The 26,479-nt window shown below is 41.7% G+C and overlaps 7 protein-coding genes across 13 annotated transcripts in view; 4 read left to right on the top strand and 3 right to left on the bottom strand.

Annotated features, from left to right (window-relative positions):
- Positions 1-16,346, bottom strand: part of LOC6558304 (phosphatase and actin regulator 4) — a 105,389-nt gene extending 89,043 nt beyond the window's left edge. For 2 of the 6 annotated variants that reach the window (XM_032743159.2, XM_032743160.2), the window contains exon 1: positions 10,673-11,285. In XM_032743159.2, coding sequence (XP_032599050.1) covers positions 10,673-11,285 — 613 coding nt within the window. Of the gene's footprint in view, positions 1-3,073; positions 3,186-10,672; positions 11,286-13,959; positions 14,086-15,956 lie in introns of those variants that run through there. The other 4 variants (XM_043215612.1, XM_032743164.2, XM_032743163.2 and 1 more) reach the window with 3 other exon arrangements.
- LOC6558225 lies at positions 7,633-9,194 on the top strand. Its single transcript, XM_001984345.3, has 2 exons — positions 7,633-7,822; positions 7,887-9,194. Exon 2 carries the CDS (start codon positions 7,900-7,902, stop codon positions 8,890-8,892), a length of 993 nt encoding a protein of 330 aa, XP_001984381.1. The 5' UTR covers positions 7,633-7,822; positions 7,887-7,899; the 3' UTR covers positions 8,893-9,194.
- LOC122322626 (protein nutcracker) lies at positions 14,207-15,416 on the bottom strand. Its single transcript, XM_043215613.1, has 2 exons — positions 15,288-15,416; positions 14,207-15,208 (listed from the first exon to the last, which is right to left on the bottom strand). The coding sequence occupies exon 2, from the start codon at positions 15,049-15,051 to the stop codon at positions 14,305-14,307; it is 747 nt and encodes a 248-aa protein (XP_043071548.1). The 5' UTR covers positions 15,052-15,208; positions 15,288-15,416; the 3' UTR covers positions 14,207-14,304.
- A 296-nt stretch (positions 16,347-16,642) lies between the features above and the next one.
- LOC6558147 (integrator complex subunit 10) lies at positions 16,643-18,903 on the top strand. Its single transcript, XM_001984347.3, has 3 exons — positions 16,643-16,859; positions 16,920-17,997; positions 18,058-18,903. Exons 1-3 carry the CDS (start codon positions 16,660-16,662, stop codon positions 18,724-18,726), a joined length of 1,947 nt encoding a protein of 648 aa, XP_001984383.1. The 5' UTR covers positions 16,643-16,659; the 3' UTR covers positions 18,727-18,903.
- A 572-nt stretch (positions 18,904-19,475) lies between these two features.
- Positions 19,476-20,604, bottom strand: LOC6558744 (mpv17-like protein 2). Its single transcript, XM_001984348.2, has one exon. The coding sequence runs from the start codon at positions 20,471-20,473 to the stop codon at positions 19,574-19,576; it is 900 nt and encodes a 299-aa protein (XP_001984384.1). The 5' UTR covers positions 20,474-20,604; the 3' UTR covers positions 19,476-19,573.
- A 317-nt stretch (positions 20,605-20,921) lies between these two features.
- Positions 20,922-23,559, top strand: LOC6558451 (GPI mannosyltransferase 3). 2 transcript variants are annotated; one of them, XM_001984349.3, is made up of 6 exons: positions 20,922-21,112; positions 21,221-21,377; positions 21,441-21,908; positions 22,027-22,608; positions 22,663-22,906; positions 23,000-23,559. In XM_001984349.3, exons 2-6 carry the CDS (start codon positions 21,250-21,252, stop codon positions 23,144-23,146), a joined length of 1,569 nt encoding a protein of 522 aa, XP_001984385.1. In that variant the 5' UTR covers positions 20,922-21,112; positions 21,221-21,249; the 3' UTR covers positions 23,147-23,559. The 2 variants fall into 2 exon arrangements, with proteins under 2 accessions (XP_001984385.1, XP_032590812.1); XM_032734921.2 differs by having other exon boundaries at positions 22,663-23,559.
- Positions 23,560-23,775: 216 nt separating this feature from the next.
- Positions 23,776-26,007, top strand: LOC6558392 (succinate--CoA ligase [ADP/GDP-forming] subunit alpha, mitochondrial). Its single transcript, XM_001984350.3, has 4 exons — positions 23,776-23,975; positions 24,334-24,782; positions 25,222-25,506; positions 25,576-26,007. The coding sequence occupies exons 1-4, from the start codon at positions 23,939-23,941 to the stop codon at positions 25,789-25,791; spliced, it is 987 nt and encodes a 328-aa protein (XP_001984386.1). The 5' UTR covers positions 23,776-23,938; the 3' UTR covers positions 25,792-26,007.
- Positions 26,008-26,479: the final 472 nt, after the last annotated feature.

Below are 26,479 nucleotides of genomic sequence, written 5' to 3'. Positions count from 1 at the left end.
ATTTTGAAGTTATGAGTTGTAAATAAAGGAAACAAGGAAGGAATGCTCCTTTTTGGTCGTTGAGGCTTTGCTATTACCAGTTACGAATGTGATTTGTTGACGAATACTTTCAGTTAATCTAGTTACCAAATAGTTTTCACCAGTTGTTTTCGCCCAGAAGCTTTTAAAAAACTCTTACTTTAAGTGATATGCCAAGTTTGGAACAACAAAACTTTTCACACAAGATAAACTTTTCTTAAAGTTTTACTTCCCATTTTTTGGGTGTGAGTTTAACCACGGTGGCTTTTAGTTGGCATCTCTTATGATAATTCCGCATCCTCAAACGCGACATTTTGTGGCAACTGGAATTGAAAAGGTCGGACCGGGAAACAGAGTGCAACATTTCTCCCAGGTGTGTGGCGCTCAAGCAAAAGTTCGCACCCACAATGAATTTAAGACTGAAGCAAAACTAAATCTAATTTGTAATAAGCTCGGCCCCCCGGCCCCCCAAAAAAACAAAAAAATAAATAAAAAGAAATGGAAGCGAAATGAAAAGCCTACGCGTCAGCAATTGGTTAAGGCTGTGCCGCCCACGCACAGTGTGACGAGAACTGTAGAAATGCGTGGGTGGCAAAATGATATGCCCAAAGGACATTGCATACCTTGAGACATAGCATAACACAACTCATGCGCCTAGTTGTCACAATGTCACAAAAAATATTCCCTTAACAAACCGGAGCCGTTTCTAGGAGGCTGAGGAGTTAACGGTTCATTATCATCCTCGGGGAATGTCGTCCATCAATGTCAGACTTACCTGCAAGAGAAAAGAGAAAGAGAAAAGAGAATGATTGAGGAACGTGAGAGATTGAGCAGAGAAAGGCAAGTTAAATAAAGTTAAGTGTTCGAAAGATGCGTGTAAATATGAAATATGGTTGCAAGGTCTTAAATTGGTTCACATCTGCACACTGAATACTCTATAAAGCAGCAAGTATCTTTGATGAGAATTTTGACAGCTACAACAAAGATTCTATATTTAAAATATAGTCTTTATAATCTTTTTGATACATGTATTAAGATAATGACTTTCAGCAGCTTTCAATCTGTATTTTTATAGCAAAGAAATTCTGAGTTTAATATTTTTAAGTAACTAATATTATAATAGTAGTTAATAGTAATATTATATGAGATATCCTTATGCACATCATCAACAAAAATATACTTAACTCTCTTAACTAGTGTAAAATACTTCTGTGATTTGATCTCTAAATCTTCAGCATTCTGCTCGCAGAAAATTGTTGAGAATTTATTAAAAAATACAGCAAAGCTCAAAAAGACTCTTTATTAAGTATAATCTCTAGAAGATGTTTGTAGATAATTAATTAATTTCCTTAACTCAAAGACAAAATCAGCTAACCGAATATTAAATCACGCGTCTTTTTGCATGGAAAGGGTATGCACATAAATATAATGTTGATTTCAGTTTGTCTTTTAATCCGCCTGACAGCCCTATACCAATATGTTAAATATATACAATATATATATATACATATATATATACAATGTGTGTTCCTTGGCATTGTTTGGCAATCAAGCTAAGTAAATGTCGTATATCGCATATCAAGTGTAATAAAGCCAGTTTGAATCAAATCAAAGTTGATGTCTGATTGTTTAAACAAGGTGGAAATACCTATAAGGATTCAGGAGGAATGAAATCAAATTCTTATATTTTCAATATCAATATGCATTCGTGTGTAAAGGATTTAAGCCTATAATCATCTAGGGAATATCATATATCATTCAACGATATGGAATACAAAACTTTGGCTTACAGACTCCAGTTGTGAAAGGTGCATTTCAAAGCTTAAGCCGCCTGGGAATTCTAAATATACGTCACAGAAAGCTAGATTGAGCTAGATGTCATCTAGGATTAGTTAACACTCTGTTGGCTTTTTCAAATGGGTATAATCCGTAGCATGTCAATCAAATTTAAATGTAATAAAAAGAAAAACAGATTTTAGCCCTCTCTGTATTTGTAGTCCTCCATCTGTGTCTGTCTACCACTTTCTCTCTAACTAACTCTGCCAAATGTAACATGTTTTTCTTCTCTGGTAATTATTCATTTCAAGACATTTAATTTTAGCAATACTCTTTCAAGTGTCATCCTTGAAATGCTTTGGTTAATTGACACAAGTATTTCCATATAAATAGTTGCAAATGTTTTGCCCAAGTAGCGTTTATTTATAACTGATTGAACCCTTCACAGCATACACTTAATTAATTCGTTATTCATTAGAGTGAAATGAGCTGAATTCCGCAAAATCTTATGGCAATTTTCGCATCATTTTAATTAATTTAAGGACGTGCTTGAACAAACAGTTTGAACAGCGTTTAAAAATAATGCCTCACTTTTGGCTGAGGCTGAGAGCATGCATAAATCAGTTTGTTTTTCAAATAATTACAATTATCAAATTTCGCTTGATTAATTTGTGCTAAACGCTGAACCGCCACGTCCACCTACCACCACTTAAAATCTAATTAATTGCCCCACACAGCCCGATGTTCAAGGATGCTCAAGAGCAAGAAAAGGGCTGCGTTGTGTCAACAAGGCGACAACAAGTTGGGGAAAAGGGCGAACAGTCTCAACTTAAGGGGCTGGCCAATCTCGATGCTGGGCCCTAAACCAATACTCAGCTGATTAAAGCGAACCCAACCAGTAGCAACAGGTTGACTTTCTAGATCGGGCACAGAGCACTCTTCAAATGCGGTCTTCAATTACATAAAGTCGAGACTCCGAACACGTTTTTAAGCAGCGTTCGCACAGCAGGGCACTTCTGGCCCCATTTGTTGTCCGGCATTTGCTGCTCATTTATTTAAAGCTCATAATTGTTACAGGTTGGATGGCAAAGTGGGTGGAGCGGGATGTATACTGGCGCCTATTCATTAAAAATTCATTGCTTAATTCAGCGACGAGTTGCACAAAAACGGGGCAAAACAATGCAAATGTAAATGTGTGTGTGTGTGTGTGTTTGTGAGGTGGAAGGTGAAAGGTGTGTGTAAAGGAAGGATGTGCGTTGAAATGAAAATGGCGTCCGACCTCTGTTAAAAATGCAGAGCAACAATTTCCGTTTCCGCTCGCCCGACGACCGTTTCAGCCTCAATTGTTGCTGTTGTTGCCGCCGTTTGCGCAACATTGTGATAAATTGTTTGGCCTATTAGCGACACACAAATCAAGGTGCCATCCTCGCAGCTCAGCTCTGAGTCCTGACTTTTGCCAACAGCTCAAACTTGATTGCCAATTCGCACACACACACACACACACACACACACAGAGACACACACACTCGTTCAAGTCTGGCATTAAATTGAAATCTCGTCGGATAGGGCAGCTTTCACACCACTTTTGCTTTCCTTTTATTGTTGACTGCTTTTCACAGCGCTCAACGTGGCGTATAATCGATTTTTATTTATGCCAAACGGGTATTTGTCGAAAAATTGCTCAGCCGACACGTTAGCCACATCACGTTTATAACAAAACTAACTGAAATCAATTGCAAATACCTGTCAGCGAATTAGTTTTCTTTGCTTTTCTTTTCTTTTCTCTTTTATTTTTATTGTTGTTCTATTTAACATGTTGCTGGTCAACGCTCGCAAAGTGGCCGCGAAGGTCGTTAACAAAACATAAGAGCACTTAAATCAATAATAGACTCTAGGAATGTGCAAGCTATATCAAAATGTGAGTAAAATTAAGCCAAAGAAAACGAGCATAGAACAAAGGTCTTAGAAAAGCAAGTAAGAGTGCTCGACTAGGAGATATCCTGCATCACATCTTATTATTGATCTTAATTTATAGTTTATCAATGTCAAGAATATCTATATATATATATATATATATATACATTATGGGCTCTGCCTGTTACATGCTTTTGCTGGGTAACATTATACCCGCTTGCTCATTGTTAATGGGTTCAATGTGTATAAACACAAAACTAAGAAAAGCGCCGACAAAGAAAATGAGTAATAAGCAGTCATGCGAAAAGCCCTAACAATGAATATATTTATAATAATAATGCATTCATTTGGACATATACCGTAAACAAAGAGCGTTATTTATTTAGAGAACAGCTTTTTAAATAATCAGAAAGCTGCGACGTCTTTAAGTTGTTATTCTTAAGCACAAAGAAGCTGAAGGTTTTCCAATTAAAAATAAAAATAAAAAAGTAAAATATTCATCTTCACAATATTTAAAATCAAATATATTTGTGGCTTGAGTATGCTTTTGTTGCCAGTTTGTTAAGTCGTCCAGAAGTTTAATTATTGGCTAAAATGTACAGGAAATATTTTGGGTGAGTTCATTTGCTGAATGACTCTCAATAAAGGCGAGAGAAATAGATGAGTTGTCAGCCACAGGCAATTGACAGCTTCAATTTACAAGCTTGCTTGCATATTAAATCAAATATAAAATCAAACGAATTCCAATTTGAAATCAACCAATTTGAAATCTCCGAACACCATTTATGTGCGTGCTCTTCACATACAAAACCCATTAAAACTTCTCTGCAGATGCAACTTTTCGCTCAACTTAATGGATTTAATTACAGTGAAATTGGTGAATAAATGCGATCTGCAAACTTTCTGTAATAACAACAAAGCCGACCAATGGCATCCATATGACAGCTCAATGGAAAATGCATAATGACAGGCACAGTTTGCCGTCTCCCCTGTGTGTGCCCCGCCTGGCGGCGTGCAACATGGCGTATAAGTAACCACTTTTATTGTCATTTGCCGCGGCACTCAAAAGCGACAAGAGAGAGCATGCAGTACACTTAGAAAAACAAAAATAAGTTGACCCAAAATGATTGCAATATAATGTTGATAGTATTCTAAAATGCTGCTTTCATTTCTAGTTCTAAAATTGACAAACAAGTTGAGTAAGAATTGGTTAGTCGGGAGTGCTCGACAGGGGAATACCAGCTGTTAAATACATATATTAAATCTATAACAGCAGTGGTTTTAACTCTCTTATTTTTCTATAAAAAGACCTGTAGAATTATTTCTACTTTTGATAAGTAAACAAGGTTTATAGATTTGGAATTGTGGATCTGAAAGGCAAGCAATTCTACTATAATACAATTGAAGTCCATTTTAATCTGCTAAAATCCAAAAAAATACTTTTTTTCTGAGTGTAGCGGATCAGAAGGGGTTGGTGAAGTGGAGGTATGTGACTTGGCCTGGTCAACAATGTCGGCCACATGCACACACAGCAAACAAGCTCATCAGCAGTTCAAGTGACTTGGACTTCGAGGCAGAGCGAGACAGAGAGAGAGAGAGAGAGAGAGAGAGAGTGGGGGAGCAGAAAGATGAGAGGGAGTCAGAGTGGCACTCAACGGGAGGATTTTGTGGTGGCTTTGAATGCAATTATGTGCAGCACATGAGTAGCATGCTGATAAAGTAGTTGCAGTTGCAGACATACAGCTAAGGTAAGTAGGCCAGCATCAATAAATAAGCAAGAGTGAGAGAGAGAGAGAGAGAGAGAGGCAGTATCAAAAAATGAATTTGCATATTTGCATTACATAATAATAATAAAAAAAAAACTGATAAGTTAACTGAATGCAATTTGTGATTGAGCATTACATTTTGAAAGAGACTGTATAATCTGACGCTCCCACCACGCCCCCATCGCCCCTTGCAGTCTAAGCTGTCAATGATTGTTGTGCTTTTGGTTGGCTGACTGGATGAGCGCACATAAATGTCCTTAAGGTTCCAAGGACTCGACACTTGAGTTGGCTTCCCCGTGTGCGTGTGCACAAATAAAGATTATCTTTGCCTTGCCACCAATCCCTGCTCCTCCCCTCTCCACCCGTTGCGCATTTTTATGGTAATTCGGCTCGTTGTTGGTGCCAGTGACAGCGGCAGCAGAAGAAAATGCCAAATAAGAAAACCTAGCCGCATAAAGGCAAACATGAATTGCCACTTGAGGTTGTGTGGCATACAACAAGTTTCAGGCATTGGCATTGACATGGCGTAATTCAATGCCAGATCACGGCAAAAGCGAAATTTGCAAGAACCACCCCCATCCTTAACTTAATAAACACATCATTTAAAGAAATCTTTGGCTTCAAGTTGAAGTTTTCATATGCAACTTAGACGCATTTATCCAACATTTAAATCTGCTGCAGACTAAAGGCACTCAAGCGTAAAGCTTTCGAGTACTTAAACAGCCATTTTGCCATTCAAATATTATCGTTTATACTGCGCTTGAACATAAGAAGCTCTACTTTTTAATACAAAATAAACAAATTGATATCCTAAGTTATTACAGTCTCAAATATCAAGGCTCGCCTTGTCGCGAGAGACAATCTATTTGGCGACCCACGCATTCTTCGACTGATATATATTGAAATGAAATATGTTTGGCAGAGCCAAGCATTCGATTATATCTATTTATGCATTATTGAAAACTTTGCCTATTTGCCACCACCCAAACCATTTGTCAGCACATCTATTTCCATTTGCCACCCCACACTCGCAGTGTGGGTATTTTTGCGCTAATGACGTCAACGTTTAGCGCACACAATCCCCCTCCTCCCGCCCCTTCCATAGTCAATAGTCGGAAAACAAAGTAAAACTTATGTGGCAACAAGGAACCAATATTTGGCACAAGTTGCAAAATTAAATTTACATTTCATGCACGTAACCAGGGGGCATTTGCTAAAATTATCACGACACAGGCGCAGGCCAACCCACAAGCCCCTTAATTGTGTTGCCAACAAAGGATGCTGCAGTCCTGTCTCCCCGAGCCTGGCCAACTGCCAACTTGAGCCAATTATGTGTGCTGCCAAACAGCAAGTGAAAGCGTGCGCCAGCAGAAGAAAAAAAAAATGAAGCGAAATCAATACGCTTCAACATTAACTTGAGCCGCTAAGGACACGCCATGGACTCATTAGCCTCCACTCACCAAAAAAGACACTCAAGATGTGACCCAATGATGTGCCACACCATGTGTGTGTGTGTGTGTGTGTGTGCTTTTCCGATTACCAGCATAAATGGCGTTTGCTGTGCGCAAGCTTGTCATAAATGGCGCCATATAGACAGCAATAATAAGCAGCAGGAGCAGCAGCCGCATCAGCAAAGCCACAAACTGATTGCTTACAGAATGAGCTAAGGATACAATCCTTATTGCTAATTGTTTTCACTTTATGCTATTTTTAAGTAGCAAAGAAAACGGTAATTGCATTTTATGAGACACATTTTTGTGGTCTGCATTCTTTTCCCTTTTCCATTTTCCCTTTTGACCTTGGAACTTTATATTCGACTTCGACTTTTAATTTGATGGGCTTAAATATTTCGTTGGCCTTATGCAAATGTGGCAACTGTTTTTTTTTATTTTTTTTCAACTTTTTTCTACCCATTTTTGTATGCTAATCTGCAAGGGATCTAAGATTGTGAAAGTTTATAATTGTGTGTTCTGCATATTAACAAAGATTCAAGGTATTTATGTATTAACAAAAATTAGATGAATACATTAAGTAATATCTCTAAAAGTGTTATCGATTGTACATTTATCGATAGTCACTTTTTATATGAAAATTGAAAGTTTTATCTAATCCCAGTAGGCTTTTGATATAAACTGAATAAAATATGCAAACTCGAATTATGTACAAATATCTCAGTCTTCTGGCTGAGCTCGAGATGTGTGCACGTCTAATAATTCGTAGAAAATTAATTTTAAATTAATATCTATTTTTGCTGCAAATATAATTTTCTTTTTCTGAGAACGTTTCCATAAGCTCAAGCTATATTTATATATAATATATAAGTCTCAGAACTGACTATCAGAGTTCAAGTAAGTTTACGAAAGTATAATTCCAAATTTGTCCGATAAAAAAAAACAGCTTTTTATTCTATAGATTTTTGAAGATCATGTATGAGCCCAACTGCCCAAGTGACAGTGAGGAAATCGAAATTGAGGAAATCGAAATTGTGGACAGCAATTATGAGTTGATGTCGAACAAGGATGTAAAGATCACGATTGGTCAGTGGGTCTTCGAGTGTCACAGTCGTTTTCTGAGCACGTTTTGTGAGCTCTTCAAAGATTCGATACGACGAGGAATTACCGTCTTCAATCTGCCCAAGGAGAGTATAAGTGCCGATGTCTTCGACGTTGCCTACACGTGGATGAGCAGCAACGTTTGCTACTGTCCCCGGAGTAAGTTTTTGGATCTATTCTTGGCCGCCCAATACTTGCAAGCACCGCAACTGCGTTTCAACGTTTTGGCAGCACTCGGCGAAGAGCGCTACTTCTCCCATTTGGGTGCACTGAGCTGTTATGCGGAGGCAACCAAAAGGAATATTAATGATGTCGCCAACCAGATGCTGATAAACGTTGGCAAATATTTTCTCTCGCTGGTCGGCACGGAAGAGTATCTCGATCTGGGCTTGGAGGAACTCTGCAATTTGCTCAAATGTGATTTTTTGGCCGTCCACTCGGAGGTGGAGGTATTCTATGCCGCTATCTTGTGGATTCTATGGAACTATGAGCAGCGCAAGATTCATATGCGTCGTGTGCTGAAATCGTTGCGTTTGGAGCAGATGCCGCCGCTGGTTCTGCTCAATTTTGGCGAACGACTGCACGAGATGATGCCGGAGACATCGGATCTGATGTTCTATCTACTGCATCTGGCAGTTGTCATCGGTCAGAAGCGCTCCAACAATTCGCCAATGTCTCAGGACCCATTGAGCAGTCGCGCTTACATCCGAGATCCGGAATGCCCCTATTTACATCTGTTAGATGAGCGGGTTACAGAGATCAGTGTGGAAATGTTTACGGACTATATCAATACACTGCCAAGCATATTCGAGCAGTTTCTAATGCGTTTAACATTTCTCGCAGATATGAACGTGGCAGAGGAATAGAAAACTACAGCAAAAATCCCGCAGATAGCAACTATTAACATAAAAATATTATAAGAATTTAATACTTAATTATGTCAGCCGTGAAGGGATGTAAACTTTAACTAGCTATTAAACATGTGTGTAAAATAGACGCACTCAAATGACGGTTATCCAAACTAGGGTGGAGAGCTGAGGGACTAGTTTGCAAAGTCATCAAAAGATGTGACTCTATAAGGACCAGTAATTATGACCAGAAATATATATAATTTATGAGGTTGGAGACGTCGACGACAGAATTGTTATATTAAAAAGGAAAAATGCCAAAAGACTAGATGAATATTGAATTCAATTCACTTTATTTTACACCACTTTGATACTCCGCTTAAGTTTGCACGAATTTTTTTGGGGCATATAAAAAAGTGTTTACACATGCCACATTTGCAACTTCCACAACGTGTGCAACAACCTCATTAAAAGGAAGATAGTGCAAATGTTGCAAATCGAAGGGAGCATTTCAAAAGATATGAGATACTTTACGACCTGTCTCTCGATATCGTAGAACACAGCAGGGAGTGGCAAGGTGGGGTAGGTGGGTGGCAAGTGTGTCAGCTTTGGTGTCGGAGGTTGTGTTCTGCGTGAAACTGTAATTTAATTAAGAGCCCCAACAAATGGCGACACACACATAAAAAGAAATGGCAAAAAAAAAAAAACAAAAAATCAGATTCACTAGACGGCGCCAAGGGAGGAAACGCGAATGGGACAAGCGACAAGCGACAAAGGACAAAGGACAAAGGACACTCACTGCTGGTGCTGTTGCTGTTGCATTTGCCTGGCTACGCTTAATGAGTTGTTTGGCGTCAGCGGGGGCGAGAGGTTGGAGAGAGACAGCCAGACAGACAGACAGACCCACTCTGCGCAAATGAGACTCAAATGCATTTTAATGTTGAACTTCATTTGTGCCTTTAGTGTGAAAACGCTGCAAAAGTGTAATTGGCCAACTCGAGTAGTTGGCAAATTTGCCGAGCACCCATTTGGACGGGTTATGTTTAAGGCGGCATTCATAATGGTTATGAATAAAACGGACGCTTAATCCTCTAAGCTAACTGCATGAAACTAAATGATTATGCAAATTTCTAGGAACAATACAAAAATATGGAAAACTTATTTGTTCAACTTTACAATTAGTTGGAACAACTACTAACTGCTTAGCAGAAAGCATTCATTTCTATTAAAATTAAGCAAAAGCACTCGAAAGCGAATACCAAGCGAAGTCTTTAATTATATATAGAAGAATAATTATTTTTATTGTGACTATTTCAAGGAGACGCAGTTAAAAAATATGCATAAAATGGAATTTTTGTGAGAAGAATTGAAATGAAAATGTTGTGCATTGATGTATAAAAGGACTTTTAAAAGGACTTGTGAATTGTATGTTTATTAGAAGAATTGTGTAGAGTAGAATCTCATCTTATTTGGCATTCATCGTAGATAGACTCTTCAGAAGAACATTTAAAACAGTTTAAGGATATCACACAAAAAGATTAAGAATCCATCCAAGAATGGATCTGCAAGATGCTCATTTTTCCTACTTGAACCCTAAGTGTTCCCAAGAAAATTGTAATTATATATATATATATATTATATAAGGTATTTTTCATATATCTAGCTACAATTCACAAGGATTGCTCCGGCAACAAACTAACTGCGGAACTGCTGAAGAACTCGCTGTATTTGCAATGCCTTTCTGCATGACCTTAATCCTTAATTGGCGTGTCATATCGTGGCTGTTGTGCACACTCACCTCGATACATGGGAAACTCGCCATCGCTGTGACTGTGACACAGCATAATGGGCGAACGGCAACGGGAGGCGGCAACCAGGATGCCTGTCTTGTGTTGCCCCGCGACGGTCAGTTGAGTTGGCGCCACCTGATGGCTGCTGGCTGCGGCAGCGCTCGATGTTGCCACATTCACTGGCAGCGTTTTAACCGCCTTCGTTTGGGATGCAACTACCGATTTGGCTGGCGTCATGGTGGCACAGACGGAATAGGAGCGTGCCACATGGCTCAAGGTGCGACGTCGAATGGTGGCCGCTGCCATTGTTGTTGTCGTTGCTGTTGTGGCACGATAATGATGCTGCGGCGTTGAATATTGACAATGATGGGCGGCGGTGGCTGTGCTTGGTGGCGTGACCTGCTGCTGATAGGCAGGTGCGCCGCCTAACGACAAATGATGTTGCAACGGCGGATGGGGACGCAAGGAATGGGAATGTGCTGGCGCATATTGAGGATGCGTTGGGGCAGGTTGTTGTTGCTGCTGCTGCTGCTGCTGCAACGTCTGTAGGAAGGGGGGATGCGAGTGCTGATGCTGCAGCAGCTGCTGGCGTTGCTGCTGCTGCTGCTGCACGGCGGCCATTTGGAATTGCTGCTGCAGCTGCTGCAGTAGATCATGCTGCAGTTGCTCATTGCTCTTGTCATTCGACTGGGATTGCGATTGGGACTGGGACTGGGACTGGGATTGGGATTGGGTCTGCTTTTGCTTCTCCCAGGGTCCGTTGCTGTCGCCGCTGTAATCCAGCTTGAATGCTGTATGCCCCCTATGCGTATCCTTTGATCCACTAATTAAGGTGCCGCGCGACGCGATGCCAAAAAATGGGGCAACATTTAAAATGCTAACGGAAACAGCTGATGCACAATTCACACTTATTTATGGATCATGTGTGGTTGTGTGTGTGCGTATGTAAATAGTTGTATGTCGGTCACACAACAGGACCTACTTGCAAACTTTCAACATGAGCATACGCGAGCATCTGTGAGACACACACACACACACACACACAAACACATACTCTCTCTCTATCAAGGAGACACAGGACGCGCTTAACTGTCGAACGTAGAACCGAGAATTCGACCAGAACCGTTGGGTTTAAGTACAACGACTGATTGTGCGAAGCTTTGTTATCCTATGAAAAAGCTAACGCTTCTGTCAAAAGCACACCAAGCTGAGACAGAGACAGAGACAGAGATAAAAAGAGAGCGTGAAGCTGCGAGAGAGAGAGTGCCTGCGAGAGCGGAAGCATTGGAAAAAGCACTAGAACTGGACCAGTTCTAGGAGCAAGGGTAGCTGCGCCCCTAAGGACTGTGTGTGTGTGTGTGTGTGTGTGTGTGTCTCTGGACTGGGTAAAGGCTACACTTTGGGCTCCTGAAAGTTCGTTTGCATGCAGCGAGCGTATGTTTTGCCAACTCTTCCACTTTGTTTACAAGACGAAAAGTGAAACAGCCGACAAAACGGCAGAAAGCGAGACGTTGCCACAGTGGGGCAAAAATACTCGGAACCAAATTAAACTGGCAAAAATACTCGGAACCTAATTAAACTGGCAAAAATACTCGGAACCTAATTAAACTGGCAAAAATACTGAGCAGCCAATTAAACACTTATCATGCACAAACGGGCAAAGACTGAAACCATTCAACCAAGTTGTATACAATTGAAAGCAGTGTTTGTTGTCTAAATTAATTTAAATAATTTAATTCAAAATATATATATATTTTTTAAGCATTGCTTATAGTAAATAAATGCCATAAGTTCAGCAAAAACTTAGCCCATTTCCAAGTTGTATACAAGTGTTATCATCAATCAATTTCAGTTTTTTAATTTATTATAAAAATCTGGTTATTAATAGTGCACACTTATCACGAATGCAATTCATAAACTTGAAGCTGTCTGTTAAAGTTAGGGAAACTGAACCGATTTCCAGCAATGGAAACCGCATTTAAAATTGTTTCGCATGATTTGCATAGTTTTTAGTGATTGGTGGTTGCATTCGACCCAGTGAGTGAGGCATTGAGGCATTGAGGCACAAAACACAACATTCTGGTTTGGCGTTGGGTTCATTCACCCAAACTGAGGCGCACACACCAAGTGGTGCCCAGTCAAACAGCTGCTCCTGGGGCCAGGACCGAAAAACAGATTTCAAGAGCAGCTGCAAAGCTCTCCAAAAAGCTTCTGAGCGCGATGCACAGCCAAATACTACTTGAAAAAGAAAACAAAAACAAAAAACTCCCAACTGTCGTGGGGATGCGAGGACAAAAGAGTAGCACACCAAACGAAATCCTGTTCAGGACGTGTTTTTTTTACGTATGCATATACGAAATACACGAAGTTGTCGTCGTAATTTATTTATGTATTTGTCAGTGGGTCTTTTGATAAAGTTGTTGCAAGACAATTTCAATGGTACCCACAGGACGTACCCAGCACGGGCACGAGCACGGGCACGGGCGAACCAAAAACAGGGTACATCAAGTACCGCCCCCCCACCTTGATAAGGTTGCCAAGAAAGTCGATATCATAATACAAACACGGAACAGGCGCTCAACAATGCACAGCAAGCAGCAGCAGCAGCAGCAGCAGCAGCCAGCAGCAGCAGCAGCAGCAGTCACAGTTACAGCACAAATTGGGATGTTAGCCATATCAGGATGGGTGCTATTGCTGCTAGGTGCGGGGTAGCTCTGCCTCCTGCCTGCTGCCGATGGGAGGCTGATGTTTACTGCGTGGGTTGTTTGCTTTGCATGCGCATAAAAAAGAACAACAAACGAGAGAGAGAGAGACAGAGAGAGAGGGAGAGAGAGAGAGAGAGAGAGAATTGTGCTCGACTAGCAAATATTCTGCGACAAGCATCGATTTACTTTAGTATTGTGTTTGCCTGACGATAATTTAAGTCTTTGCTTTGCTCCTTTAACTATCGATATTTATCGATTTCTTTCAAAAACCTGAAAAGCTGTCCAAAAAGTGAAAGTATCTTCATTTACTGAGCTTCCAGCTTTGTTAACATTAATATTTGAGTAAGACATATTAAATTTAAGGATATATAGAATATATATACAGCTTTAAAGGTCGCATAAAATTTGAGCAAACCAAGCAAACCCCTTTTAGGCATTTCGAATAAGTACAGGGTATACAGCAAACTGCAGAGTGATGGCAAAAACTGTTGTTTGTGTGGCATGTGTCACTTGTTACAAATTCTGCAGTGCTGTGGTTGAGAGTCGATTGCTTTAGGGGCGTTCCAAAGAGTTTTGACGGTTGCACTTACCGTATGCATCACGATCTTGGAGGTAGCTGCTGGCACTGCTCTTAATGCTGATGCAGTCCAATGGCGTTGGCTCGAATATGTTGAACGATTCACAGGAAATGGCACCGGGCGTTGTGGGCACGTCCACTGAGAAGGGAAAGGTTAACCAAAAAAAAATAAAAAAATAAGAAAGAAATAATAAATGCCAAAGTTGTGAAATCGCCCAAGAAACTGTTCCAGAAATAAGACAAATCATGACAAATTTTAACTTCCACACAGCACTAGCTTCTATATATATATTTAGTTTCTAGTTAGAATCTATTTTCTTATACAATTCACAAGCAATATTTATATTTCTAACTATGATTAAGATTCGTGTTCACAATGCTCCTTAAACTGTTTGATGTGGTCGCAGAGCTGCCAATTGACATTTGCCACAATATTCAGTTGATTTTTACTCAAATGTTGAAAGATTTGAGAATACACCTCCGTTGGCAGTCCCATCAGCGATGGATGCAAATGGAGATTGATGGCGAGCAGCTGCTGGGCACGCATCGGTTGAAAGAGCTGCTGACGCAGCTGCAGGGAGAGCTCATCCAGCTGGCGAAAGCGTTCATAAATCGTCGCCAGCTTCATGTTGAGCACAAAACGTCCAATCGATAGGCAGACGCTGTAACCCCGCTCCTTTGACGGCGGCACGGGACTAAGTGTGACCATTAGTAGATCCCCCAGTACAACGGCCATGAGGCGAGACTTTAATATGAACAGTTCAGATGCCTCCGTTGCGCTCTTCTCGTCCTGCATGGTGTGCAGAAGCATGCGAAACGCAGAATCCTCGAATTCCCGGCTGAAGTGCAACGGCAGCTGGCTAAGCAGACGCACATTGTAGATGTGAAAGCAACCCACTGCCGGCACTGGTTTCAATAGATGACCATGCTCCGCATACGTTTGATCCTCCACAAATCCCGACTCCAATGCCACCACATAGATGAGTGTCATCAGAAGCTCGGCATCGCTAATCTTGCCCTTTAGCTGGCTCAATATCTGTCGCAGATGCAGTGGCACTGACTCCGCCGTGGCATATTCTAGGCACAGTGGCTCCTCCACTTCCATCGCTTGAGCTGTCGCTGTAATGAGGCAAGGTTTGGCAATGAGAACAACATGTGGTGGTTGTTGTTGTGGATGGTGATGTTGTTGTTGTTGTTTGTTGCTGTTGCATCGGTGTTGTGTGTGTGGTTTTATTTTAGTTAGAAGGATGCTGATGTTGAGTCTATGAGAATCACAGAGATTAGTTAAAGAGTTTTGCGAAACATAAATATAACATGTAAATTAAAAACAAAAAAACTAACCTGTGTGCGTTTGTGTCATGCGGAATACCAAATGTGTGTCTACGTGCATTTAACTAATTGCTTTTTATTTTTATGGATGGATTATTTATACACTACAAATTAACACAAAACTTGAAAATGACTAAAAAATTACTGAAGATCGCTGGGAACACGAACACGAGCGAAACAACACGACGTCATCGTGTTCGCGATAAAATAAACGAATAAAACAAAACACGACCCAAAACGAGTACAGTGATTCCTCGTAAATCAATTTCAAAAATTAAAATCGAACTTTATTTTATTGAATGCGAAAATATAACGAACGATCACTGTATTAAAATAAAGCAACATACAGCAGGAAAAAAAACAACAAATAAAAACACAATTACAAAATACAATAACCAAAGTTAATTACATATTTATCAGAAATCATAAAACATCAACAATTCGAATGTACAAGAATCGTGCAGGCTCGTGTCGGTGCTGCGATGTTTCGTGCCGACACGCGCCCACCTCTAATCGCCAAGTTAGTCACCCAACAATAAACATAAACTAAATCGATCATATGCAACAAATGAATGATTCAAATCTCACATAATCGATATGTACATACAATATTATAACGAACTTATTATAAACACATACATGTGCATGTATTTTAATGCCCATATCAGTAGTTTTACTAACCTGCCGTGTCCAACTCAGCGGCGGCTGCAGCAGCAGCAGCAGAACCGACTGTGGGCAGGGGTGGACAAGGGGCGGTCGCCTCCGCACTGTCGGCGCCGGGGTCTGTGTTTCTTTTTGTGGAATCAGACATGATTTGCGTTATGTATGTTCTAATTTCTTGTTGTGCATTACGTTAAATTTAAACACATGCCTTCACAAGGTAAAGTGAAACATTAAACATTTGATTAGGACTTGAACGCTTTCTGCGTTTCCACACACATTAACACCGTGCACTTCAGTTGCTCTTCAGCTGCGCGTAATTAAATTCAGCGATTAATTTACGTATTTACTTATTAGCGACTGATAGTTTGTCATGTTAAAGGCTTTTGTTTAAAAGTTGCAACGCAATACACAGAAAAAAACAAATGCTTGCAAAAACCACCTGTTTTAGTCAATCCGTTATCGATACTATCGATAGTATTGCATGAGTATCGTTACTGCAAAGTAATTGCAATGAGAAGCAAATGTTTAATGCAATTTGCGGCTTAACGAAAAGAAACACAAATTATCTGTCAAAATTCGGATTATATTTATATAAATATATATATTTCAGCCATACAAACAGCTTTAAGTATCGTATCAGCGTACTGTCCTATGAAAATTGTTGCACATTAGTATTTCGCTCATCTCTAATTGCCGGCATCAATTAACTTCGGTTGCAGCAATGACTTCCATCGATGAAAATGAGATTTATATGGTAAAGCAGGCGGAAAGCGTGCGCAAAAGCGATCCCAGTTCGGCCAAGGCATGGATCCTCACCGCCAAGACGCTCTATCCAAATGCCTTCAACGTGCAATACGAGGCCTACCTGCTGGAGCGCGATGCCAAGAACTACGAGGAGGCAGCCAAATGTTTCAGTGTCATGTAAGTGGCGTCTCAAAGGAAAACGAAAAAAAACTTAATGTAATATCCTGTCCATAACAGCGCCAGCAACTTTACCAATCAACACGCGGAGCTTTGGCAGGAGGTGAATGCTCTGACAAATGCGCTGCGCAATGAGACCGAAAGCACGCCGGAGCAGGAGTTCTATGTGAAGATGTACAAGCATTTGACGCCTGAGGTGCAGCACAGCATATTTGTGCACACGATCAACAACAGCGGCGATAATCTGCAGCAATGCATTCACAGCTACATCCTCATGTTCAACAAGTTCCCCAAAACAGCGGCAACGCAAGCACCCCGTTTGCTGGAAATGCTGGCGGAAGGCATGAAAGCGGATCCAGATCTATATCAGCGCATGCTGGTCGAGGAGGTGCTGCCCATGATACAGAATAAGCCGCCAGAGCTATCGCCGCTGCTGGCATGTCGATTATACACAAACTCCCTGGAATATTATCTGCGCCAGATCATGGACGATGATAAGTGCGATACAACCGAGGCGTGGAAGAACATATTCAAGGTGTTGATGCTCTGTGGCCAGATGATGGGATGGGAGCCCTTTCTGCCCTTCAGCAAGTACGTCAATCAGAACGTCTACTGGGATAAGTTGGTCAAGATTCTGCGTGGGAGTCCAGCTGGCAGCTCCCAGGTGCTATTCTATGCTACAACACTGTTTATCTACTCCCTGCACGGCTATATACGCAAACTGCGCATCGAGGATGCCGATGTCAGTCATGTGCTGGTTGAGGGCTTCATCGACTGGTCGCCGGAGGGTGGCGAGGTGCAGAGCATGGATTGGACATCGGATGGCGGCGAAGTGCAAAGCATGGAACCGCCTAAGTTCTCTGCAACGACGGCCATTAGTCAGGAGCTATCCGAGGCATTTCTCCATGCCGCTCGCTGCTGGCAGCTGCTCAATACGGAACAGTTCCAGCGTGATTTTAGTCAACTGATGCTGGCACTGCCGCTGGCTCCTTGGATCTCCCGCTTCCTCTTCGATCTGGCCATTTACTTTGGACACCGCGACGAGGCCAACAAACTGATGGCAGACATGACAGCTCAGAGCACCCTGGTGCAGAGCCTGCAAATCCTTAGCCTCAATCTAATGCAGGGTAGCATGACGGTAAGTGAATCATCTCCAAGAGATTTGAACATTATTTCATTCAATCTATTTTTCTTACAGCTTCAGGGCTTTCAGTGCATTCTGAAGATACTCGCTGAGCTGCCGGCCACCAGTGGTCAGTTGCTGGATAACATTAGCCTGAAGAGTCATCGGCACATGATCTTCTTGCCACTGACCAAAATTGCCCTCATCCAGTATTGCACACGTGCCATCACCAGTCGCCTCAGCCGAATGCTCTTCGAACCGAATTGCTCGGATCGCCTGTTGGGCGATCTGCTTGCCCTGCTGCAATTGAACTCCGACAAGGATATGCTGCTCAAGCAGCACATCTTCAACTTGATCACACAACGCAAATCTTTCAATTTGCACATTTTATCCAACTACATTATTGCCACGGATATCATTGAGGAGCTGGCCTTTATCTGGAACTCTCAGCAGCAGGATGATGCCAATTTTGAGCTGACTGGCTCGCCAACCAATGGCGGTGGCGTCGGTGGTGCTAGCGGCACTAATGGTACCGCTGGCACAACCCAACCACGTCGCATTGGCACCCGGGGCGCCGACAAAGGGGCACGCGACGAGTTCAAATCGCTGATTCGTCAGCAAATTGCGCGCTGCAATGAAAATGTGCCCACGCTGGTCGCCAATTTCATCAGCCAGGAGCATCTGACGCTGGCGCAGCACATCTTTGGCATTGCGCCGCCAGTGGAAACAATTGTCATCAAGTGATCGATGGCCATTCAGAATCGACAAACATAATGTGGCTCAAAGTTTCTCAACTCCTGAAGCATATTTAAATATAGTAATATTATTTATAAAATACAATATTTTATGTATATAGAAAAGCTAATTGAACTCTTCAGTTTCTGAAGCGCATCTAAAATTATATATTACAGCATGTTAAGTACAAAATTAAAATTTAAAAAAATATATTGAAAAATGATGTAAAACATATATTTGTTAGATTTAATGCCAATTATAGTTTTTGAAGAGCTGAGATCTTCTTCCATCATGTTATTTATTATGTAGATCATAGGAATTCTATTGAGTATCTCAATTATCTGTGCCCTGCAACTATCAGATATCAATAAATTATTCTTAATATTAAAATTAATATATAAAATATTGTTTTGTCTATCTAAATACAATACTTAATAATAAATGAAGTTGATAATTACTGTGTGTAATTAAGGACTGTGTATTTAGTCATATAAGAATTCGATGAGCAGATTTCTGCAACTTTTTCAGATATACTTACATATGTACATATATAGACTCCACATTAGAGAGACTATAGATTTATACGATTTTACCCGATTTATTGAAAATAACTCGACTAAAATAAAAAATTGTACATTGAGAATTTGTATTTACTAAGAATGAATAACAATTATAAATAATAATGTCGAATTGTTTTGAATTTTGAACTAAAGTTTCTTTGGTGCGTCCATATAATTGTATAATTTAATAGAAGCCTCTTTTCAATGATATATATGCGATCACTAACAAATTGTGTCTATTTATTTACTTAGGTTTATCACATCAATTTTGTAAAATGCTTATAATTATGTCTAGTCTAGTCCTTAGATAAATCAACTGTTACTTTTTCCCCTCCAGGTTCATCTGTTTTCTCAGCAGATACTTTGACCACTTTGTCAGCAGAGTTTTTGGTTTCATTTTCATTCCCTTTTCCAGCTGCCATTGCCAGCTGTTCCTTGGAAATAGAGGGCTCCAAGGAGAGAGGGACGTTGAAGTCGTGCTTCATGTACGAAATGAGGACATTGTAGACCGCCGTGCACACATTGACAAATGCCACTCGATATTTGGTGTCCAGATAGCGAAAGTTGATATATTGTGCTGCCGGCCAAGTCAGCCAATCCAGCAGATATATGTAGGGAAACTTGGCAATCAGCTCCTGATGCGTTGCCTGCAACGTTTGCCGCTCCAGATAGCACACCGTATAGAAAAATATGAGGATGCACGCGGGTGACATAAACAGTTGATCGATGAGAATCTTTTTCACAATATTTCGAAATGTTCGATGAGGCATCACGCGATCCATCCAGCTGTACACGAAGTGATGCAGTGGACCCTGAAGTGCGCCCGCTACAAACATGCGATACAAACGATCGCCATCCCAGCGATCCTGATCTTGATGCTTCAGTCCACGACGATATTCGTAATCCTGGGCGATGAAATCACCAACGGCCATCAGGACACCGGAGCCGAGGACGTTTGTAAGCAGCAGATATTTGCCAAACATTTTGCCCCACAACTGTTTAGACCAGCGCCACGGCATGAATCCTAAATCATTGCTGGCCTCACCCTTTCCATGTACATGCCTTCTTGCAGCTCCGATTACATCAGACTTGAGTACGGTTCGATTTTTGGTTAGTGTGGCAAAGGTGCGTGGAAGGTGGGTGGAAAGGCGACTGCTGCGCTGCCACACGACGACACGCCGAGCCACCACAAACATTACTCTTCTTCGGCAATAAACTAAAATTTAAAAAATATATCTATTGATGAGTTTATTCACTCATTTTGTTTGTTTTGCTTATTAGTTTGACATATCGGAAAGGGACAGTTGAAGTGTAGGAGGGGGATTCCTGCCTATCGATAGTCGGAGATGCCAATAGCCGACTAGGTGGCAGCCCCTTGTTAACATAATAGGTGCAAAACAGAGAGAGGCTGCTTTTCAAATCCTCCTCTCTTTGAGTCTAGAAACAACCTGTAGAAATTCAAAAACCGCTTTGATCTTGGTAGATGTTTTATATAAGGAAAGCTTTTTTTGTTGACATAAGTGTAAAAATGGTTAGGTGATTTGAATATAACTTCAAGCATGCAGTCTCAGCTTAATCGCGATCTATCGGTGTCTATTGACAATCGATTGCCGTTGCTGATAGTTGTTTGCGCAGCCCTGGCAAACGTCAGCGTCACTTTGCCTATTTTGCTTTGCTCTTTGGTTCGCGTTATTTTTAGGCCGCCTAATAGAATTTTTTCACAACGCTAGCGCGCCAAATGCTTTTCTGTCTAAAATAGAATCGAAATTTTATCAAAACACGCACTTTACACTTATAAAACAAAATTCACACGCAGCGCTACCAACAAATTTAAGGTTAGACACGTTCGCCACAAACATTTTTTGTTTGATAAAACGCATAAATTTACATGCATAAATTAAAAAGTGACAGCAGCAGCTAATTAATGTGTTAATTTATTCCAGTGTATACAAATAAGCGAGGCGGGGCCGTAATGAGGCTTTTATATGTCTTCGCATTGATACTGGCCGTGCGGCTGGCGTCGGTTTTTGTGGTCAAAACCTATTATGTGCCGGACGAATACTGGCAGAGTCTCGAGGTGGCTCACAAACTGACATTTGGGTAAGCACAGCGAGAGAGGATTCTATATATCAACTGATAATAACAACATTTCCCCTTCCACAGCTATGGCTACCTGACCTGGGAATGGGTAAGAGGCATCCGCAGTTATGTCTATCCCCTGATCATCGCCGCCATCTATAAAGTGTTGGCCCTGCTCCAGTTGGACAGTGCTCAGTTGTTGGTGCTGCTGCCACGCCTACTCCAGGCGACGCTATCCGCCTATTCGGATTATCGTTTCTATGTGTGGACGGGCAAACGTAAATGGGCCCTGTTTCTGATCCTGGTGCCCTGGTTCTGGTTCTATACGGGCTCGCGCACGCTGGCCAACACGCTGGAGGCTTCCTTGACCACGATTGCTCTTAGCTACTTTCCCTGGTTTGGTGAGGGCAGCGCCTATTTGTGGCCGGCTGCTATCTGCTGCTTCCTGCGTCCCACAGCAGCTGTTATTTGGCTGCCATTGGCACTCTATCATCTGCGCAACAGTCGCTTGTCTGCCGTGGAGCTAATCCTCAAGCGTTTCGTTGTCATTGGGTGAGTGGGTATTCATTTCCACATCAGAACCTTCAAAGGCATTTGGATCTGGACTTGGTTATAACTTTCACTTATATTTCTACTTAATCCTAACAACTTTTACTGTACCTCTTCTCAGTTTACTTGTGGCTGGTGTTGGCATTGCCATAGACACCTATTGGCATGGTCAACTGATTGTGACGCCGTGGGAGTTCCTCAAGTACAATGTGCTGCACAACATTGGCAGCTTTTACGGCTCGCATCCATGGTACTGGTACTTCACTGTTGGTCTGCCCACAGTGCTGGGCATCAATACGCTGCCATTTATCTTTGGCATCATGCAAACCGTGCGCAAAAGCGATAGGTTTCCGGTCAGCAAACAGTTGCTGATCAGCATATTGGTCACCTTGCTGGTCCTGAGCACCGTGGAGCACAAGGAGTTCCGTTTCGTCTCGTCCCTGCTGCCGTTGTGTTTGTATGTCTCGGCGGAGGCACTCTCCCGCTGGAGCTATCGTGCATCTCGCACGCAACTGTGGGCAGCTGCTTTGATCATACTGATGGGCAACGTTGTGCCCGCTTGGTACCTGAGCACTGTGCACCAGAAGGGACCCATTGAGCTGATGCCCAAGCTGCGAGACATTGCCCACGATTATCGCGATGAACGCGAGCATCGCGCCAATATACTCTTCCTGATGCCCTGCCACTCGACGCCTTATTACAGGTGAGTTTAAGCCACATTGGCATTAATCATGGATTAACAATTTACTCTTTTTAGCCACATTCACGAGAATGTCACAATGCGCTTCCTGACCTGCGAGCCCAATCTGGAGCAGCGGGATAATTTTAAAGATGAGGCCGATCGGTTCTTTGATGCACCCATGCACTGGATACGCTCTCATATTCCAGTGCATCCGCGCACTGCGCTGCCCTCGCATGTGGTGCTCTTTGACACGCTGGGGGAGAGGATTAGCGAATTTCTGACTAACTATAAGCTGCTGCATAGCATTGAACATGCCGAGGTAAACAAACTGATCGACTCGCAGGCATTGCTCGACGATTGGTCGGCAACGGCGTTGGGAGCGAAGCTGCCTAACCTCGCCTCTCTCTTGCAGCACCTGCAGTCGCGCACTGGCAACAGTATTCTCGTCTATCAGCGTCTGCAGTCCGGTGAAGAGAATACATTTAATCGCGACGAGTTCCAGGCTCAAGACATAATCGTTGAGCCTGAGGCGCTGCCCAGCGAGAATCAGTTCAATTAAGTGTACTTAAAAGCCATTTTATGCGAAGTTGAAGCAGTCAAAAGTTTAAAATTTTGTAAGGCCAATTTTCTTTTATATTTTGTACTAAAAAAAAAGACTTGATGCAAAACTTAATCCGCCGTTCAAATGCAAGAAGCAAACTATTGAAATTATTAACATTACGCGACTATTAATCAATGCCAAGCCTTAGAACAGTTTTTAAAACATTTTCGAAACCAGTTTGTAGTCAGTGAACGCGTTTTCGTTTTGTGCTCTGTGGTAGTTAATAATTCATTTTAAATTCAATAAATTTGTGTTAGGCGAAAGTGTCTAAAGTGAGGCAATATATGTAAGAAATTAATCTAATGTTTTCTGTCCTTTCTTTAGTCTTGCAAATAAAGGTTCAGTGATTAAAAGTCAAGTTTGTAATTCAATTTAAATTTTTTGCAAAATCGGGAAACTATCGATGCCTACATTTGGGATATTCCAGCGAAAAAATAAATGTTAAACTAGCAGAAAAGCCGTTATTTTTCTGTTGCATTTTACACGGAAAATTGTATTCATAAAGGAAAATAGTTGTTGATTGACACAGCAATGAAAAGTTACCATTTATGATACCATTTAAGTATCGATAAATGTTTTATTAATCGATATATCGCTGTTAAACGCGCGATATATCGTGTTGGGGAGCCGTGTCGTCACCGTGTCGTCTGCATTAATTAAACGCGTTTTAAACAATAAGCCAGTCGTTCAGTCAGGGCAATTGCACAGGTTCTCGCACAAGCGCAAGCAGCAACAGCAATACACACTAAAATGGCCGCTTCAATGAGAGCGTTACTCAAAGTGCGAGGTAAGTGAAAGAAAAAGAAAAAGGAAAAACTATTGCGAAACATTCGGCAACGAGAATTCGGAAATTATATAACTTACGCACGATTTTTGGCACACAGCAAAACACAAATGCCGCAACAAGTGGCAGCTGTTTTATCATTTACCTAGCATTAATTGGAAAAATTAAGCACAGATTCACCAGCTAAACGACGTGTCGGGGGGAAGAAGCAGAGCTTGCTTGGGGTAGTGGGCCATGTTCAAGGTTGTGCTCGCATGTGACCCGAACGAGAGCGAGAGAGAGATAGAGGGAGCGGAGGCGAGGAAAGGGGGAACAAATAAACAGTGGAGAAAAATGTTTTGATTAATTTCCCCATTTTTAGATGGCTTCGTTACGGGCGTTCGCTGTGGCTCGCAGTACAACAAGACGCGTGGAAACCTGAAGCTGAATGGTGATTCCCGTGTGATCTGTCAGGGCTTCACCGGCAAACAGGGCACGTTCCACAGCCAGCAGGCGTTGGAGTATGGCACCAAATTGGTCGGCGGCATTTCACCCAAGAAGGGCGGCACTCAGCATTTGGGTCTGCCCGTTTTTGCCTCTGTGGCCGATGCGAAGAAGGCAACGGATCCGCATGCCACTGTTATCTATGTGCCACCGCCTGGTGCCGCTGCTGCCATTATGGAGGCATTAGATGCCGAAATTCCATTGATTGTGTGCATTACGGAGGGTGTGCCCCAGCACGATATGGTCAAGGTGAAGCATGCCCTAATCTCCCAGGACAAATCGCGTCTCGTCGGTCCCAATTGCCCCGGCATCATTGCACCCGAACAGGTTCGTAACAATCCCAGCTAAAGCACAAATAATATTATATATTCATATTTGCTCTGATGGCTGCACACAGCTTCGGAGCCAAAGATAAGCAATGGGTGCAAAGTTCATTCTCTGACCGGTAAAGTCAATCGAATGGTTTTGTTTTTATATATTTTTCCAGCCATCAAGTTTCTTCGACACTATTTAATCAACAGTGCACTCTCGATAAGGTGAACGCAGATTGAAGATATGATTAGATTTTTTCTATTATATATTTGCACTCATATTGATATTCAAATGTTATTCAAATGATAAATGAGTTCACTAAATCGATGGTTTACTGTTTCTGCCGGCATTGTTTATTTGACGCTTATCTTTTGGCTATTGTGACGCATGAACCGGTTTTTAAATTAGTATCGGCAATTTTATATAAACGTTTTTGTTTTGTTGTTGTTTGCAGTGCAAAATCGGCATTATGCCCGGCCATATACACAAGAGGGGCAAGATTGGAGTCGTGTCCCGATCGGGCACCCTCACCTATGAGGCGGTGCACCAGACCACCGAGGTGGGCCTGGGCCAGACGCTGTGCGTGGGCATTGGTGGTGATCCGTTCAACGGCACAGATTTCATCGATTGCCTGGAGGTGTTCCTCAAGGATCCCGAAACCAAGGGCATCATTCTGATTGGTGAGATCGGTGGTGTCGCTGAGGAGAAAGCTGCCGACTACTTGACTGAGTTCAATACGGTAATTGAAGACGAAGAAGATGCTGATGATGATTATAAATGCTAATGATATTTTATCTTTCGATTGCAGGGCATCAAGGCCAAGCCTGTGGTGTCGTTTATTGCTGGCGTTTCGGCGCCACCTGGTCGTCGCATGGGTCACGCCGGTGCCATCATCTCGGGTGGCAAGGGCGGTGCCAATGATAAGATTGCCGCACTGGAGAAGGCCGGCGTCATTGTGACCAGAAGTCCTGCCAAAATGGGTTACGAGCTGTTCAAGGAGATGACGCGCCTGGAGTTAGTTTAGATTAGAATTCAATCCAATCCAATCCAATTGAAGAAGAAGAAGACCGCAACACTGTCGAGTTAATATCACAAGTACGACTCAAATGAATAATAATTGTATGCGACGCAAGAAAGATTACTAAATGATTAAGTAAAAAGTGAAAAGAGAACCTAAATGAATTATGTCGAAATCCTAAATAAATTATTGTGAAAGTTATTCGCTATTGTGAACGAGAAACGATCTGAACAAACTAAATGATGTATTCCATAAAAAAGAAACTAATTTAAGTAAGTGCCGAACCACCAATATATAATATATACTTAGTTATATATTTTGAAATCGTTCAAGAACTCAGCACCACGCACCAAAATCTCAAATTATGTCGTTCCACTCACTTTAAGGACACCAAACAAATCGTTATGCCTCATTTTAAATAAGCTTAACAAATTTTAGTTGCAAACCAAACGATCAAGCTCGAAATAAATGTTGAAAATGTAAAAATTATATACAAAAAACCATTCGAAGGCGCATAAATTTTGAATAACTCGAAATTATGTTGTGATGATCATTTCTATAAAGCGGAGCACGTATGTTAACAGGGGGAGTAATTCTGTTATGGAATGAGTAGATTGCGAACAGTGCATTTTGCTATCGATACTATCGTTTTAGATTGCAGCTCTACCCCAGCTGTTTCCTTACCAGGCCCAGC

Source organism: Drosophila grimshawi, unplaced genomic scaffold, assembly GCF_018153295.1.
Source record: "Drosophila grimshawi isolate 15287-2541.00 unplaced genomic scaffold, ASM1815329v1 contig_44, whole genome shotgun sequence".
Classification (NCBI taxonomy): Eukaryota; Metazoa; Arthropoda; class Insecta; order Diptera; family Drosophilidae; genus Drosophila; species Drosophila grimshawi.
Note: the sequence above shows the minus strand (reverse complement) of the source record. Positions and strands in the feature narration are given on the sequence as shown.

Bases quoted from the DNA above. Each gene is read 5' to 3' on its own strand.
- LOC6558451 (XM_032734921.2), top strand. From the start codon at position 21,250: ATGAGGCTTTTATATGTCTTCGCATTGATACTGGCCGTGCGGCTGGCG. The intron at 21,378-21,440 runs GTAAGCACAGCG...CCCCTTCCACAG, and splicing joins GCTCACAAACTGACATTTGG to CTATGGCTACCTGACCTGGG. The intron at 21,909-22,026 runs GTGAGTGGGTAT...ACCTCTTCTCAG, and splicing joins AAGCGTTTCGTTGTCATTGG to TTTACTTGTGGCTGGTGTTG.
- LOC6558744 (XM_001984348.2), bottom strand. From the start codon at position 20,473: ATGTTTGTGGTGGCTCGGCGTGTCGTCGTGTGGCAGCGCAGCAGTCGC.
- LOC6558225 (XM_001984345.3), top strand. From the start codon at position 7,900: ATGTATGAGCCCAACTGCCCAAGTGACAGTGAGGAAATCGAAATTGAG.
- LOC6558147 (XM_001984347.3), top strand. From the start codon at position 16,660: ATGACTTCCATCGATGAAAATGAGATTTATATGGTAAAGCAGGCGGAA. The intron at 16,860-16,919 runs GTAAGTGGCGTC...TGTCCATAACAG, and splicing joins GCCAAATGTTTCAGTGTCAT to CGCCAGCAACTTTACCAATC. The intron at 17,998-18,057 runs GTAAGTGAATCA...TTTTTCTTACAG, and splicing joins TAATGCAGGGTAGCATGACG to CTTCAGGGCTTTCAGTGCAT.
- LOC122322626 (XM_043215613.1), bottom strand. From the start codon at position 15,051: ATGGAAGTGGAGGAGCCACTGTGCCTAGAATATGCCACGGCGGAGTCA.
- LOC6558392 (XM_001984350.3), top strand. From the start codon at position 23,939: ATGGCCGCTTCAATGAGAGCGTTACTCAAAGTGCGAG. The intron at 23,976-24,333 runs GTAAGTGAAAGA...CCCCATTTTTAG, and splicing joins AGCGTTACTCAAAGTGCGAG to ATGGCTTCGTTACGGGCGTT. The intron at 24,783-25,221 runs GTTCGTAACAAT...TGTTGTTTGCAG, and splicing joins GCATCATTGCACCCGAACAG to TGCAAAATCGGCATTATGCC.